This window comes from Dermochelys coriacea, chromosome 1, assembly GCF_009764565.3.
Source record: "Dermochelys coriacea isolate rDerCor1 chromosome 1, rDerCor1.pri.v4, whole genome shotgun sequence".
NCBI lineage: Eukaryota > Metazoa > Chordata > Testudines > Dermochelyidae > Dermochelys > Dermochelys coriacea.
This window is the reverse complement of record NC_050068.2, coordinates 345,377,080-345,395,384: the sequence shown is the minus strand read 5'-3', so window position 1 is coordinate 345,395,384 and position 18,305 is coordinate 345,377,080. Positions and strand designations below refer to the sequence as shown.

General features: G+C 49.1%; 1 protein-coding gene across 1 annotated transcript in view; it reads left to right on the top strand.

The window, feature by feature from the left end:
• Positions 1–18,305, top strand: part of PLXNA4 (plexin A4) — a 600,205-nt gene that overhangs the window by 468,858 nt on the left and 113,042 nt on the right. Inside the window, exons 10-11 of the mRNA XM_038372558.2 lie at positions 10,831–10,927; positions 14,319–14,509. Coding sequence (XP_038228486.1) covers positions 10,831–10,927; positions 14,319–14,509 — 288 coding nt within the window. The remainder of the gene's footprint in view (positions 1–10,830; positions 10,928–14,318; positions 14,510–18,305) is intronic.

Here is an 18,305-nt window from a genome sequence, read left to right as displayed (position 1 = left end):
GGGAGGGATGATCATCTCCAGTTTGCAAATGGGGAAACTGAGACACAGACAGATGACGGGCCTTGCCCAAGGTCACCCAGCAGCAGCAGTCCTAACTCCTCGTCCCCTACTCCTCACTAGTCATGAGCATCCTGACATGCTCAGTTTGTCCTGCAGGAGAATCCAAATAGATGAAACAGTTGTTCAGAAGGGCCATAACTTGAAATCCAAAGCAACAGCTGTAAAGGGAGCATATTTCACACAGTAATGGGAAGAATCAAGATTAACACAGTCGGTACCATCGTGATGGGGCCAAATGAGAGCCCAGATAGACGGACAGACAAAGAACAGGGAGCGCTAAAGGGCCCAGAGCGAGAAGTGGTGTGGAATGGTTAGAATCACAACTTCACCTTGCCAGTGACTCACTGTGTGACTTTGGGCAAGTCACTTTGCCTAAATTTCCTTCCTTTTTGTGACCCAGGATTACTAACTCTGCCCTGCTTACGGGGTGGATGTGAGAATCATGGGAGGAAAACCCATCTTAAGAGCCAAAAGTGGTTTCTTACTGGAGCTGGTTTTCCAGCAGTGTGTATGAGTGTGGAAAGAGTCTTTCAAGGCAGGAGGTTGCCCAGACAGGGTGATTTCAGGTATAGATTTTGCTGTATTATTATTATTATCGTTATTTGAGATTTATTACTCAAAGGCCTACTACAGGCATCAGCCACTTCACCCCAGCTCCAGTGCTCAAACGCAGGCAGAGCCTGTTAATATCCCACACTACGTATTCTGTTGCATTAAACAGCATCTTGAAGATTATAGGCCGTTAACTGCATTTTATGATCAGTTACAAATGAGCATTTCCCCACCAACGCCCCTGTTTGTCCCCCTGCTTCCATTACTGGGGAGCGCTTGAGTTCAGCATTTCGCAGAAATTTGTGGTTTGAAAAATGAAAAACCCATTAAACACCTTCCATTTCCTTTCATGTGAGTGAAAGCCGGAAGTTAAGAGGAGTATTATAGGGATCTGTTAAGGTCTTTATAGCTGGCCATAAAGCTGTAGTGGGGAGAGAAAGCAGCCAGCCGGTCTACACCATGAATTCCCATGGACGCTATTAGATTGTTCAGTATCAGTCTGGATATAGATACAGTGAATCCAGTGCTGGATTGGCAGCCCCAGAGATGAAGGTCAGGATTTTCACATGTGCCCAGTGACTTAGAGTGTCTCCATTTTGGGGGGGGGGGGGGCAGCTTGAGATACCTTGCATGGGGAGCAGCAGGGCAAGCTTCCCCCACATGCCCCCCTCAGTGTGTCTACAGCGACCCCTCTCCAGGTGAAAATGACATTCCATCCGCATGGCCCTTTCAGGCCTTGGCTTCCTTGCCGGGACTGCCATGAGGGTGCCCCTGGGTGTCCCTTTGTGCTGATGGGTTTCCTTATATAGCCATCAGTCCCTGGGAACTGAGCTCTTCAGGACTGGGAGTGGATCTGTGGATTCTCCATTCCAGCCAAGCTGATCTCAACACAGGACCAAAAGAGGTGGTTTTAGTCCACCCTTGTGCCTCTCAGATTCTGTTGCCTTCTGGGAACCAGCATGGTCCCAGGCATAAGCTAGAGCAGCCTCAGGGATTGATCTAACCTGCACCCTGCTACAACAGTCCCTCTACAGGTGGGGTCAGCAGTCCAGAACAGCCAGGGTACAGCATGCTTTAGCCAAACCCCTTATTTCCCCCAGTAAGCCCTGTCCTTACCCAGCCCCACTAGCTTTTCAACACACACAAAAAAATGCTAGGCCCAATTTCTGATTTCAGTTATGCTGGTGTAAATTGGGAGTAACTCTCTTGAAGCCATGGGAGCTGCTTAGGATTTACACTGGAGTAGCTGAGATCAGAATTGGGCCCTTACCGTACTGGCCTTGTGGAGTTACTCTGGATTTACACTGGGGTAGCTGAGATCAGAATCAGGCCCTCTCATTTTAAATATAGAAGTTTTTCTAAATAGTTCCAACTTCAGTGAAGAAATGTCCTGAGGCCACTGGGAGGGGATCAGCCTCTCTGAGTGGCTGTCAGTGATGCTATACGCACCTCTGGCACTGGAATGCCGAGTCCAGCTCTGCCTTGTTTCTGGCCTTCATGGCAATATTTCATTTAATAACTGCAATAAGTCACACCAGACAGTGCATTTCAGGGCAATTATTGCTCTTGTCAAGTGGTTTAAGCCTCTCAGCCTGGGCCTTGCGCTCCATCACATCATCCAAGGCAGGCAATTATCGTCCAGATAGACCCTGCCTGCCATTACATATTGCACTTCTTATTCTGTGTGCTGCAGCCAGGCTGGCCCAAGAGTGAGGGGATGAAAGGAAAGTAAGGTACGTTTAGGAGGAGTTTTGAAAAAAAAACTTATCAGGAAGAATGGGTGAGATCTGTTAGCATGCAGAACAGTCTCCCCCATGAGAAGCAGTGGGAGCCCCACCGCTTGCAGTCATCTGAAGCTAGACTGGCCAAAGCTCTCAGCAAACATCATACACAGGCAGCTGGCAGGTGGGTGAGAGATGGACAGTGGACCAGAAAGGTCTTTGCCATCACTAACTCCTATGATCTATGTACACACGCCCACTCTGTTTGATCTTCCACCCATGGCTGGCCCCAGCACTCACAAGCCTCATGGACTGATCCTTGGCAGTTAGTTCCCTACCAGTGCTCCATCTTATTCCTCGTCATACCCCTGCACATGTGAGCCTCAGCGCTGTGTGCTTGAAACCTCTATGTAGTGCTGCACTGGGTGAAGATGAGCTGCCTTGATGGGAACTTATTGCATTTGAGTTTAATGAGCTCAGGAGTGTTTGACTGTGTGGCACAGAGAGAGAGAGAGAGTGGGAGACATTGTGATCCTGTTTATAGAAGACATTAGAACTGCTCTCTTATGTGTAAATCAAAGATGGGCATGGTTGGGCACTCACACATATAATCATTCAGAATTAATAATTATTATTTGTGTGTATTCAAGTAGCAACTAGATGGCCCAGCCAAGATCAGGACCCCACTGAGCTAGATGCTGGGATCTACATAGACTGACAGACCAAGGTGGGAGAACAGAAGGGTTACTATCCCTGATTTATGGGTGGGGAACTGAGGCAGAGACAGGCTAAATGACTTGCTCAAGGTCACACAGGTTGTCTGTGGCAGAGCCAGACACAGGTTTCTTGAATCTCAGCCCAGAGCCTTTGTCACAAGACCACGCTCCTTCTTTCTTACCATACTCAGGGGACACAAGAGCAAGTACTAAAATCGTAATACAGCGAAACCTCCCTGGGGATATTTCCTTCTCCCTGTGGAGGCCAAGCCTTGGGTGGAGAGGTGATGAAACACTTTGGCCTCATGGCATTGCCCTGGGTGTGCTGTTCTGAGGCTGGTCACAACTGGGATTTGTCCTGTGATCTTGACCTTTGATCTTTCTCCGTGTAAGCTGGGTGTTTGGTTCCCATAACTGCACATGCCTGGCTCTGTGGAAATATGCAGTCTCATAGGTCTGCTAGACTGATGTTGGGTTTTTAATTAAGGGTACTTGTAATAAAATCCCACAGAATCTGTTGAGGTTTCATAGCTCCAGGCTCATTCTAGGTTTACACAGGAATGTGTAAAGCCGTCATGGAAAACAGATGTTAAATCAAGACGGGTGACATATGGACTCTGTTAAAGATCCATTTGTGCCCTGTTCCCCCCATATACACACCTCCCCACGTTGCATCTCATGAAAATGTCATAATGCAACTATATAAATCCATGATATGCCCACACCTTGATTACTGTATGGAATTCTGCTCACCCCATCTTAAAAAAAGATGTATTAGACCTGGAAAAGACAAAGAAGGGCAATAAAAATGATGAGGGGGATGGAACAGCTTCCATGATAGGAGAGAATAAAAAGAGTGGACTGTTCAGTTTAGAAAAGAGACGATGAAGGCAGGATAGGTTAGAGGTCCTTAAAATCATGCCTGGGGTGGAGAAAGTGAACAAGGAATTGTTATTTACCCCTTCACATAACACCAGAACCAGGAGTCATTCAATGAAATTAATAGGCAGCAGGTTTAAAACAAACAAAAGGAAGGACTTCTTCACTCAATGCACAATCAACCTGCATTGCTGGGGATGTTGTGAAGGCTAAAAGTATAAGTGGGTTCAAAAAAGAATGAGAGAAGTTCATGGCGGATGGGTCCATCAATGGCTATTAGACAAGATGGGCAGGGATGCAGCCCCATGCTCTGGGTGTCCCTAAACCTCTGACTGCCAGAAGCTGGGACTGAATGGCAGAGGTGGATCACTTGATAAATTGCTCTTTTCTGTTCATTCCCTCTGAAGCACCTGGCACTGGCCACTGTCAGAAGACAGGATACTGGGCTAGATGGACCTTCGTTTTGACCCAGTATGGCTGTTCTTATGTTCTGCGTTTGGTGAACTATATAACAACTTTGGTTTGTGGCACACTCTTTCCTAGCTGCAAATGCTGGAATGGTTTTTCTGATTGCATTTCAGCAACAGAAGCAGTGGGGGCTAATGAATGGTGTCTGGAGGTAGGAGGCAGGAACACCTGATTTGTGATCCCATCTCTGCCACTGCTTGTGTGTGTAACCTTGGGCAAGTCTCTTCACTTTGGTTTCCACATCTAGAAAATGAGAGGGGCTTTGTGGATTAAACAGTTAATGTTTGTAAAGTTCTGTTATGTAGCGGTAGATCTGATTTTACTGTTTTACTCCCTGCCTCTCTCTAGACACAGCAATAATCAGAGAGTTTAACCATCTCTGTATCAAACAGCCATTCTACTTAGAGTGGCTTGTGGCTTAAGGTTTTAAGCTAGGTAGAGGGACTGTGGCCAGAAGCTGTTTGGTATATGTCACAGAGGTGCTCTCTATCTGTGTATATGTAAATTGTAGATAAAGAGCCAGTAGATGGTACTCAAGAATATATATGCAAAAAGAAAAGGAGTACTTGTGGCACCTTAGAGACGAACAAATATATTTGAGCATAATGCTCAAATAAATTTGTTTGTCTTTAAGGTGCCACAAGTACTCCTTTTCTTTTTGCGAATACAGACTATCACGGCTGCTACTCTGAAAAGAATATATATATGTATATAGTTTCTGGAGTTTATAGGACCAATCAAACTTCTTACGCTCTGCAAATGGCTTCCTCTGGAAGCCCTTCATCAGCTCGTGAGCATTGAACTACATTTGTGAAAGGGCAGCCTCTCTTTTGCAGGTGCAATTTGAGACTCTACAATTTGTGCTTGTCGTTTTGCACCCACATTAGACTTGTGGTTGTGACTCCGGTTGTTAGAGGCGGAAGGGCTGAGATTTGCATCCACTCTTAATTTTGGCAGCCCACAGCTACTGTTATCGATTTTACAGGGGCAAATTGTCCCTGGCAAATGGAAGGTTGACAGACTCAGGGAGCTGTGTGCAAACTCCAGAGCCTTCCACTGAGAATGCACCAAGTATACCAATCCAGTGTCTGCTAGCTGAACTGCACCATCAGGCTCATGCAAAATTGGGCTCAAGTGGGACATTAGTGGTGCCCGGGCCTACTGCTGAACCTCTGTGTGCAAAGAAAGAGGTGGTTGCTGAGACAGTCAGAATCAAACCCTTGTCAATGAGAGGCAGCACTTGGAATGCACCTGAAAATTAACTGGAGGGCAGTGCAGCCTCTGGTGCGTGGTTGTAACACATTCCCTGAGGGCAGGCAGTAGCACTGTGAATCTGCTGCACTCTCTAGATGAAGAGAGCATGGCTGTGATAGTGTCTGGAGGTGAGAGAGGCCTGGAAAACGGCTGGGAACACCGTGCTAACTCTGATTCTGTCAGGCACTTACCTGCAGATAATACAACCCCTTTGTATTGGCCCACCAGATTGCTTCCAACAAATGTCTGGGCCTACAAGGGGCCTTCTTCAGGTGTTCTCTATCTAGCAGAGGACAGTCTCCATGGGCTTCATGTGTGCAGCAGCATGCATGAATGTCAATCGGAGTCACCTATGCATAGCAAGGGAAGGACTGACCCTGTGTAATACCCAGGGGAAAGCTGCACTAAAGAGTATACAGACACAAACCCTGATTCTCTGAGTTTTCCTAACCACAGGAACCTTTCCTCTCCACCACAAATCCCAGAGACTGAAAGGCCCTTCTCTCTACCCTCCAACATATTTGATGCATGTTCTTAGGGCCAATGGAAGGACTCCCAGTGACTCCAGTGAGCTTTGGACTGGGGCGTCAATGAGCTTGTGACTCCTAGTCAAACCAGTAAAGCAGGACCGAGAGTGTTGTGGTTTTTGTTTTGCTCTATTAATTGCTTTGTCCCAAAAGGTATCTACCCCCTCGAGAACAGACTTCAAACACAAGACAGTAACAGTAAGATTAGCAATCTTGGGCTCAGATCCTCAGCTGTTGCTGACTGGCAGAGTGGAAGGAGTGTTGCCAAGAGAGATCTGTGAATCCCATTGTTTATTCCCTCTCAGCAGATTCCAGTTGCAGATCAACTCTGCTGAGTTAACAAGTTAAAAATGCCGTCCAACCCTGCCCCCACTGCAACTTCCAGTGCTGCAAACAGCCCAAGATCTAAAAAGCTGGGTTCTTGCTGCTGGCACTGACATCCTCAGTGGATGGAAGGCTCCAGGTGAGACAGGATGGGATCCATCTGGTTGTTCCCTACTGTCCTGGTTCTGCAGGGCTAACTCCCAGCACGCACAGGGAGATGATCTGTTGAGGCAGAAGGTGCATGTTGTTAGTCACTCATGTGACTATACCTGTGTTTAAAAGTGCCCCCTGGTGTTATACGGCCCCGGAAGGCTTCTGATCATTTGCAGTGACTGGCCCTGACAGAGGTGTGCGTTTCACGCTGGAGCTGCGGCAGCTGACGAAGCTCCAGCTGGCACCTCATTGGCGTGAGGGAGCAGCAGAAGACAGTTCTGCCTCCCTAGAACCATCCTGTGCAGTGAACAATACACTTTCAGCCTTCGCGGCTTGAGGTATAAGCCTCCCCTCCCACTGCCTGGCTTCATTAGTCTGGTGCAAGTCCTTTTCTGTTATCAGGCAATTGTGTCTGCAAAGGCAGTCTCAGACAGAGCAGCGGGCTCAGGGTTTAGGCAGAACAAACTGACACATTTCACTGTCTCGTAAAGATGAAGGCTCCTTTTAGAAGCTGGCTGGGCACCTCCCCACGCAGTGGTGTGGGCAGAAGGCATTGATTCAAGCGGAGGGGGGGCGAGTCTGCAGACTAAAGACATGCCATGGGAAGGAGCCAGTTCACCTGGGGAGATGATGCATTCATTGGCTTTCCCTGTGATCTTTTCTGATAGGAATCCCACCGTGCCATCTCCCACGACTTTCCTGGCTTTAACTCATTCCTACAATGGTACGAAGAGGCAGGGAAGTATTGTTATCACCATCTCACAGGTGGGGAAATTTGATGCCCAGAGAACCAAAGTGACTTGCCCAAGATCCCACAGCAAGTCAGTAGCAGAGCCAGGATCAGAAGAACCCAGGTCTCTCGGCTCCACCTGTTTGCTTTAACCACTAGGCTGTTTTAGCACTTTAGCACTTCCTCTGCCATTTAATCAATGGGTTCAGTTAGTGATGATGGGGATTTAAAAGGTTTGGGAAAGTGCTCCAGAGTTCATACCCTTAGCAAAATCTCTTGGGTCCCTTAAAGCGGGCTGGCAGAAAGAAGCATAGTGTGTGCTGCTGTGCAGATTTTCTCTGCCTGGCCAGTGTGGTCTAGTGGTTACAGCGCAGACATAGGCACCAGGAGTCCTGAGTTCTCTTCACAGGTCGTATTTACTCACTGTGTGACCCTGGGCAAATCACTTGACCTCTCCGTGCCTCAGTTTCCCCTGTAAAATGGGGATGTTAGCAGCTACCTGTCCAACAGGATGTTGCCAGCTTTCATTAACTGGTGCTTGTAAAGTGCTTTGAGATCTGCAGATGCTACAGAAGTGCAGAGAATCCACTCCTCAGTTTCCCTGTCCAGCAGTCCTGTCACTCAGGCTGTTCTGACCTTGCTGTGGTGAAAGGGTGCGCTGTGGAAAATCAGTGTTTGGAGGAGAGGCTGTTTTGCGTTATCCCACCGTTTATTCCAAGTGACACGGAGAAGTGACATAAAAATGCTAATACTGAGTAGATTGGCGGGGGCAGCTATACAGTACAGGGCACTGCTATCCTGGGAGCACTCTTCACCTCCATGGTAACCATATAGCTCTTACCCATAAATATTTTGCAACTAAATTGTAATCACAGGTTCCTGCAGATTACAGGCTAATTGCGTTTAGCTTGCTCAGAAAGAAATTACCATGTAACTAGCAATAACTCTGCTGTAATGGGCAGAAATCATCAGACCTTTTACACAACCGTTACACGACCGTTAGTAGTCCTGGGTGAACCCACCTGCAAAAGGTTCAGAGCCCTGGCTTCCGCACAGGCTTTTGGTCTGGAAATCAGGCTGGGACTCTCCAGCGAGGGGGTGATCTTGTGGGGTCTCCATACCTTTACCGTGCTTTAGACTGGGCCAGAAATACCCTGGGCCAAATCCTGGGGCCTGACTAACTTTGTGTTCAGTCTGTACCTAGACAAACTCGATTGACGTCAAGTGGGAGTTTGGCCCAAGTGTGGACTGAGCAAAACTGGAATAAGCGCCCCAGGATCCGTCTCCATGGAAACCACTGTGCTTTGTGGGTTGTCAGCAGTTTTGCTTCCTGTCTTGCAAGAAGCAGCATATAATAACTGGTTGAGGGGAGAAAGGAGCAAATGTGACTCAAACCTCAGGAAAGGTTCCCAACTGTGTTTGGGTTGAAGGTTCAGATCAGCTCTTAATCCCTTTTCTCATCCCTGAAAGTAGCTTGTCCTCCTCTTAAGAGTAGGCTTTGGAACCATCATAGTCATGGAAGCTGCTGCTCAGCCCAGTTTGACCATCAGGTTCTGCTTCACAGGCCTCCCTCAAAAGCAGTAAAAGTTTCCTACAACACCTGACCAAGAGCATGATCACCAGCTACCTGCCAGTATGGGAAGGCACAGCACCAGGCTAGTCCTTAACGGTGCGAGCAACAAAGTAGTGCAGCATGGACCCAAAGGGGTGGCCCAGGGACCAGCACTACAGAGATTCAAGAACAGCCACAAGTAATCACTGCGAGTTAGGCACCTAGATACGTGAGGATCTGGGCTACATGCCTTGGGCTGTAATCGTAGTTCTTAGCAGCTAATTAGAAGCAGGTCCATGTGACAGGATCTCTAGAGTCATCAGTGCCTTGACACATGTCTGCCTAGGAAAACCTACTCAGGCCTGGGCACCACAAAATTTAGCCCTTCAGTGCCTAGAAGGGCTAGGAAGGTACAGTAACCAATCAGGAGCCAGCAGGCCAGTTAAGAAGGCTTGCCTGCTTTTTCCCAGGGGAGTGCTGGGCAGAGCTGGGTCAGGAGCGGAGCTCCTTACTCCTATTCCAGAGCCCTGGATAGGATCAGGGCTTCGTTTAAGCCCTGCGACCAAGCCATTACTTTGGGTTTGTTTACAAGTTTCAAGGCACCCCCAGCCAAAGTTTGAGTTTAACTTTAATTAACAAGGAAAGAACTTTCACCATGCTCTCTACACAAATTGCCTTGTTCCAGGTGGGCTGCCACAGTCTGGTGATGGGAGAGGAGCTCCATGGGGAAGCACAGGGTTCCATGCACTGTGGCCTTGGTGTCTCAGTCACTAGTGGTTTTCCTTCTGAATAAACAGGACAGCAATCACACAGCATATGGTCAAGGGGCACTGAGGTGTGGTCTTTTAAATGAGATAGGAAACCATATTCTCGCCACTTGTGTCCATTAAAAATTCTATGAGCCTTATCTCAAGAGTAGGGATGTTAGCCTTGGTGGCCTAGCAGAATTCCAGTCCTGGTAACCGTAGTCTGCTTAAAATCCCGCTTCCAGTGTCATCTCAGTACAGCATTCTTCACATCCTATCATGATCTGCTGTGTAGTGTTGCTCTGCACTATTAAATGGCTGCCACCTTCTACCTCAGAGGTAGCTGCATTTTGCACCCAGCTTGTAAAATATTTTCTGTCTCTTTGAGGTGGAAGATGCCATGCTAACATAAGATGCCAGTGATGTGGCCCAGCAGGCAGTTCTGTAAAATACAGTAAAACGAGTGCTTGGTTGTTGGGCTGGTCTTTCTGATCTGCCTATAATTGTCTGAATCTGTTCTAATGATTGTGATGCTGTAAGGGAATAAGTCTTCCTTAGCTGATATATGGTTAATTTTTGTGGGATTATGCTGATTTCAGCACCAAGCCCCATGCAGATGCACCTCAGAGATGCACCCAATGCCGCAGAGATACACTCAAAGCTGTAGAGATACACCCAACACCTCAAAGATATACCCAATGCCTCAGAGATACATCCAATAAATGGACGGGACACCACAAAGATATATGCAACAACAAGAAAGCACACCAAACCTCAGAGTTGCACTCAACAGCAAATACACCCAACAGCTACAAGGTACACCTCAGAGATAAATCCAACACCTAGAAAGCACACCTCAGAGATACATGCAAAATCAGAAGGCTACACCTAAGAGATGCACCTAACTCCTAGGGCATTCCCATAACTGCTAGCACCTGAGGGACATCAGACATTGAGAGAGAGAGAAGTTCCCTGCACTGAGAATGGCCGGTCAACATCCCTCTGAGAGCTCAGCAGTGGGAGTCCCTGCAGTCAGTGGTGTATGGAGAGGGAAAGTGAAGGTGCCATTTCCAGTGTCCAGGGTTCATGGTGGGGGCTGCCCCCGCGTTGGACCTGATGTCGTTTTGTTTTTTCTCTCCTGTTTTTAGTATTCATATGAAGGGATGGAGATTAACAGCCTGCCGGTGGAGCTGACAGTCGTGTGGAATGGGAATTTCAACATTGACAACCCAGCACAGAACAAAGGTAAAGAATTATTTCAACTTGTCCTTGGAAGTGGTAACCTTAGCAACAGACCACATCACTCCACACACTTAACAAAGCAGCCCCGTTTATCTGCACAATCTACCTCATGGTTGTTCTGTGCACTCTGCAAATTACTAATTTCTGTGCTCTGTTTTTTCTCGGAGCTCCTGAGAAGTGGGACTCCCCTCCCCCCTCTCCCTCCTATGCTCTCCACCTTCGGTTTCCTCTTCCCCTCTCCCTGTATCCTCTTGTGTCCCTCCCTATTCCCTTCCCCCCCACCTTCCTTCTCTCCCCTTCACCTCCCTTTCAATAAGGCACTTCAAGTTAATGCATCCACAGCTCGTCTCTGGTCTTGGTTCAGATGCAATGTGGTAATGAACAGGGAGGGAGGGGGCAGTGTACCAGTGAGGAAAGGTTGAATGAAGTGAAGTGATAGGAAAAGGACTGAGACCCACTCCTCGCCAGAGAGCCTGGCTCCAGTTAATTGCAGCAGATGGCCAGGGGCTGATCTGACTCTCGCTGGGGAGCTGTCACCCATTCAGCCACATCCCAGAGACAAGCATATTAGTCCAGAGTTTCACTGCAGCTGGATTTTCCATTTCTTCCCCAGCCTCTCCTTCCCTCCTTCCCCTTGCCTTCAGTTACCCAGTGGCCCTGGGTTCCCTCTCTTCTCAGATCCTCTCTTGCCTTCCATCTCTTCCCTTAGAGGTTTTCCTTTCCCCCTCCCATCCCCTTTCCTGTCCCCCTGCTTCTCCCCTCACTCACTTCTCCTCTGTCCTACTTCTTCCCTCCTCCTCAGCTCTGCATCTTCCCACTTTACTTTCCCTATGTCATCCTGAGGCCCTCCCTCTGGCTGGGGGTTTTGGATGTGGTTCTCTCCAGAACCTGCCATGCTGCTCTGTGGGAGTGGGGATTGGAGAGCGACAGGAGGGCAACACATCCTCTCCTCCATAGGATGCACCCCTGTTTCCTCTTCTTCTTCCTGCACCCACCTCCATGATCTCTGTCCCTCCGCTGGATCCCCTGCGCAGCTGTTTTCCTGTCTGCACATTGTCAGGGATGCAGTGGCTGATAGTTAGTGACAGGTGACAACTTCTTCTAAATTGCTCATTGGCTTGGTCAGACAATGTGCCAGGGCCCTCCTCTCCGCTGGCAGCGTGGTGGCCGAGCACATCAGCACTGCTTTCACCAGGCTCCAAGCAGACCGAGCAGCCTCTTCCCATGTAGCCACAGGGCTGCCTAGCTTGCTCTGCGGGAGTCAGGTTCAATGCCCAAGGGAGGAAATAGTAAAGGATCTGGGTGCTCCACTAATCATTGAGAGTCCCTGGTGAGTGACGACCTCTGTACATCCCTAGGAGAAGGACAGGGCAGGGCAAGCTTTCTTCAGCCTGCTCCCCTCTCTGTACCTCAGTCCTTCCTCTCTAGGGATGAGAAGGGAGTCCGTTGTCCACTCCGTCCAGGGCCTCTCTGATGACGCTGCTAGGAGGGAAGGTCATCTGTGATGTCCACAGCTGTCCACTATGCCTTGGACTGAGACCTCTAGCCTAGTGGCCCCAGAGCAGCTGTCAGATAGTCACCATTGTTGGTCACCACCGACCTAGACTGAGTTTGAATCCTCAGTCTAGAAGCAAAAGGCCCCGAAGCCTATTACTGATCCCCTAAGTCACCCTGTTCCTTCTCTTGACTTGCTGTCTTTTGAATGTCAGTGGCATGGAGTGTAATGGGCATGAATGGCTATTGACGGTGTGGAGGGCATCAAAGAGGTTTTCCGTCACTGGCACACGAATGGCTGAGTTAACAGTGTAATTTTCAGTGGGAAAAACCCAGCCCTTCTAATCAGCTGTTCTAGAAGCACTTCCCCTGCCACAGCTTGCTGTGAGCCTGGGACCATGCTGCCATCTGCAGAGAGGAGAAGGGCTTGCCACAGACTGTCCCATATGGAGACTACAAGCTCCGAGTGGCAAGGACCTGCGTAAGCCATGCTCAGCATATGCTAGGTGCTGTACAAATCATACCACCCTGTGAGGATGCTCTCTGCTCAGCGTCACTGGATTATCTGGTTTCCATGAGATGTGACTCAGCACATTTAGCATAGCCCATAGGATCATTGCGTGAAGTCTAACAGACAGACGGACTGACTGTGACTCCGAGAACAAGAGCCAATCCCACCCCAGAGGGGCCCACGACAAGCTCCATTAGGCCAGTGCACTCAGTAATGCAATGTGGTTGTTAAACACTGGCCTTTCCTCTCTGGAGAGGGAGTCCAGATTTTGGCTGAAGTCACCAATGACCATGAGGTTTGATTGGCCCAGCCAAGTCCCAGATGGGCACAGATAGAGCCAGTGCCTAGATTATGCTGAGATCTGAGGCCCATCACCAAACCACCCTACTACTCCATTCCATGGGCAGTCTCTGCTGAGAATGGACCCAGGTCTGGGGTTAGTGAGGGATTCTTGCAGATTGCATTGGAGATGCCTTTTGGGTTTGACATGAAACCATTTTTAATTCCCCCCCCCCAGCCCCTGAATTGCCAGTGAACCAAAAAATCAGTTGTGTGTGTAGCTTTAGTTATCAAGGCTAGTTAGTTGCAATATGGAAAATGCTTTCACATCCTCATAATATCATATTATTATACCAAAAATCAAAGGTGAGTTTTAATCCTTGGCATTTGTATTAGAGAGGAACCAAAGTTAGTCCCTCAACTCCCACATTTCCTGAGGTGGAGGAAGGAAGGGAATGCTCATTTTCAATTCTGGATTCAAACCAATGCCCAGAAATTCTGCATCTGTTGTTATTAATTATCATTATTTATTTATTTATTTGTACTATGATAGCACCTAGAGGCCCCAACGAAGATCCCCATTGCCTGAGGCACTCTGCATACACATGGAGACAGCCCCTGCCCCCAAAGGGGCACAGTCCAAATAGACAAGACAGATAAAAAGTGGGATAGAAACTGGATTATTATCCCTATTTTACAGATGGAGAATTAAGGCTGAGACAGACTAAGTGACTTGCCAAAGGTCCACAGGGAGTATGTGGCAGATGTGGGAACTGAGCCTATGTCTCCTGATTCCCCAGCCAGTGCCTTGACCACTAGAACATTCTTCCTCCTGGCTCTGATGCACCTAAATTTTGTGAGATTCCTGCTCTTTGCCCAACCTAGGACTGTAGCAACTGAGCTTCCATTCTTTATTCCCCTTGGGAGACTCTCCCCCCATCTAATATGTTATTGGATATAGCATACAAAATCACTTCTATTTAGCCTATGTTTCCCTATGTTAATTTCCCATCCACTGCTCCTAGTTATGCCTCTCAGCCCTCCGTGCAGACTCCCCCTCCCTCTGTGGTGTGTACACCCCTCAGGATCTCTCCTTTGCTGTCCCCACAGTGCACCTGTACAAGTGTGGGGCCATGAGGGACAGCTGCGGCCTGTGCCTGAAGGCCGACCCAGACTTCGAGTGCGGCTGGTGTGAGGGACAGAACCAGTGCACGCTGAAGCACCACTGCCCCATCCAGGAGAACCAGTGGCTGGAACTGTCTGGGACCAAGGGCAAATGCACCAATCCCCGGATCACCGACGTAAGTTGTTCTCCGCTCGCTCCTGGGCTCGTTAGTGTCAGGTCACCAGCTTGAAGAGCCCATTTCTCTTGTGCTGGTTGATTTCTCTGCTTTGTCTCTGGCTTAGCGTTGGAACTGCATCAGGGCTAAGCTCTGTCAGTTCAAGCAGAGCCCCCACTACCTTTCGCGATGGGAGGTCAGACTCGACATGTCTCAGGGAGGAGCCTCTGGTGCCTTCCATGACAGCAGCCCAGCCGGGATGACACAGTCCCCCCTGCCCCGGAGCTGGCTGCTGAATCCCCGCTCTGATCCCAGGCATCCTGCCAACTCCACAGTCTCCGGAGCACTTTGTGGGTGTGAAGTGAAGTGAGAGTGCGGGCTGCCACTAATGCTTCTTGACACCAGCAACACAAAGCAGACAGAGCCACTGCCTAGATTATGCTAAGATCTGAGGCCTAACTGGTGTAAACCGGCAGGACTCCATTGACTTCAACAAAATGACACCCATTTACACCACCTGATTGTTTATGGGTGGGAAGCCCCCTCAGAGGCACCATGGCCCTGGAGAACACGGGCCTTCCCGCATTCAGGCCTTCACGTGAGTGGGATAATTACAGAATTGTCACAGGTTTCAGAGTAGCAGCCGTGTTAGTCTGTATTCGCAAAAAGAAAAGGAGTACTTGTGGCACCTTAGAGACTAACAAATTTATTAGAGCATAAGCTTTCGTGAGCTACAGCTCACTTCATAATGCATCCGATGAAGTGAGCTGTAGCTCACGAAAGCTTATGCTCTAATAAATTTGTTAGTCTCTAAGGTGCCACAAGTACTCCTTTTCTTTTTACAGAATTGTGTAGTTTAAGGCCAGATGGATGGAATCTCCATGACTGGAGATTTTTAAGAGCCAGTTAGACAAACACCTGCCAGGGATGGTCAAGATAATACTTAGTCCTGCCATGAGTGCAGGGGACTGGATTAGAAGACCTCTCGAGGTCCCTCCCGGCCCTACGATTCTATGCTTCTCTGACCACCAGCTCAACCAGCCTGACCTCCTGTATGCCACAGGCCACCACCACCACCCCAGCACTCGCACACGAAACCCAACAACCAAAATGAGACCAAAGTGTCACGGCCCACAAGAGACTAGACCGTTCTCTGCCATCGGCAGTGCATAGGAAGGGCTGAGGAAAAACCAGTGCTCAAGATCCCTGCAACGGCAGGGAAATGCTTAAGTGAGATATACCTGAAGAATCCTGGCAAGTGACCTACACCCACATGTTGTAGGGGAAGGGGAAAGATCCCCAAGCTCACTGCCAATCTGCTCTAGGGGAAAATTCCTTCATGACCCCACATGTGATGACCCTGAGCATGTGAGCAAGAACCAGCCCAGCCAAACAAGAGAGTATGCTTGGTGCCACCTCTGAGCCCTGGCCAATCCCATCCCATCTCCAGCTGCCGCCATCACTGATACTTCAGAGGAATGAGATGGAAAAAAAAACCTCCCAGAGTACACATCTGGCCAGAACAAGAGAACTCAGAAGTGTGTCAGTCACTGGGAAAGGGAGAACAAGGCTGCTGTCCTTAATGAAACAGGGGACCCATCCTGGGGTGCTTTCCTGTGAGGTTTTCTACCATCTTCATTTTTCAAGGAGAAAGAGGTGAAGGGAGAAAGAAAATCAGAGGGGCAGTAGGAGAGATGAGAGGAGAGAGAAGAAAACTAGAGAGGGCAATGCAGGGGGAGACAAAGTGGGGTAGTAGAGAGGAAAATGAGATCTCTGTCTCGTGTGGTGGTTATTATCTCTTGGAAGGTGCTCAGATGCTGTGGTGATGAGAGCCATCATAGTCACCAGGTAGTTAAGATAGATCTCAACACTAATGATGGGGGCCATATAATTCCCTAGGTAGATAGAGAGATTCCTCTCCTCCCTGCTGGTGCTAGGGATGTAAGATCTGGAGTAACTCATCCAGAAGTGCATAGGGAGATGTTATGACTAGAGAGATGGAGACGTCTGAGTGGGAGAGAGATAGATTAGAAACAGCACTGTTGGGAGTTAGGACCTGATAAAAGAACATGACTGCCCCACTGAGAATCCAGTGCACAGGCGCCGACTCCCTGGGGGCTCTGGGGCTCAAGCACCCCTGGGAAAAAAATAGCGGGTGCTCAGCACACGCCCGTCACAGCTGTTCCACTGGGCCCTGCTGATCAGCTGTTCGGTGGCTGGCGGAGAGCGACGGATGGGCAGGGAGCCTTGGTGGAGGGGGCAGAACAAGGGGCGGGAGAGGCAGAACGAGGGCGCAGCATTGGCAGAAGGGGCGGAGCAAAGGGCGGGAGAGGCAGAGCGAGGGTGGAGCACCCACCAGAAAAAATAAAAGCGCCTGTGACCCCATGGTATGCTTGGTGCTCAGTGCCTGCCCAGCTGCTTGCAGCAATATAAGGGTTAAAAATGAATCCTGGTGTGGTGCTGCTGCCCCTTCCATCCCAGACGTGGCTGGGTGGCAGTGGAAGATGAACTGATCCTTGAATATACAGTCCCATATCATCTTCTAGGTGGCACAAAACACAAGGGGGTATTCCCAGATGTCTACCAAACTGTCCACTGGGAAAGGGCTTGACTCTCCTTCCTCGGTAACTGACCCCCTAAATCTGCAGCTATTGGGAGATCTGTGGAGACCAGTCCACCAAGGAGAAGACCCTCCCCCTCCCCCAGACTAGTCACTGTCTCCATCTCCAAAGAACACTTACATAAGCATTCTTCTTGGGGTTCGGGGATGGTATGCGGGCAGCAGTTTCTGCAGGGTCGAGGGAGGACAAAGGACAGCCCCCGGAGGACAAAGGTTCTATGCCTGGGTCAAAGCAGGACAAAGTAGGCAATCTGTCCCGTTGGGATGAAACAGGACTGGGGTGAGCCAGTCGTCACCATGGCTAATACGTTATTTTGCAAATAAAAAATGGTAGGGTTTGCCAGCAGGTGTCTTTTCTCAGGGTCCAGGGATCTCAGCTGGTGATAGGCAAATCTCCAAAGGCTCTGCCCGTTCTGTTCAGAATCCAAAGGTACAGACTCCGTAGCCAAAGTCTGTCTGAATGTGTGGTCTAGGGCTGGAAGTCTCCTGAGAACAAAGCCTGGTGGGAATCCTGATCCTTTATAGTTCCACTGGGGTCCTAACTTCTGTGAGCGGAGCCTCTCTCTGTGTTCAGCACATCCTCGTCCATCCCAAACAAACAGCCCAGCCTTCTCCAAAGCACCCTTGTGATTCTGGGTGTTTGCATTTCCAGGTACCTGATTTTTCAGAGGTACTGGCACCCACAGCTCCTATTGTCTTCAGCCAGCTCAGAGCACCAGGCCAATGCACCTCAAGCTGGGCACCCAGAATTAGTGGCTATTTCTGAAAACTTTCATGCAGAGCAATTGAAACTTAAAGGGTGGCGGGGGGAGTTGAAAACTAGTTCCAAAGTTATTTTTTCCAGATCCCGACAAGGGTCTGGAACTTTCTCATAGATCCAGAGACTTTAAGTCTGGACGGGACTATTACGATCCTCTACTCTGACTTACTGCATTACACAGACCAGAGCACTCCACCCCACAGTCCTGCCATCAAGCCCATATCTTGTGGTTGACAGGTCTGAGAATCCACCCCCCTTTTTTTTGCGCCAGGCTTCCTCCCTGTGTCCGTTGTGCTTGTGCAACAGGTGGCAAAGCATCCATGCTCCATCCTTCAGATGCAGCAGGGAGGCGCATTGCTGTGTCTGAAGGCATTTCCTCCAGGCCACGACAGCCCCACAGCTCCCCCAGGTCATCGCTCTATTCGCTCATGAAATAT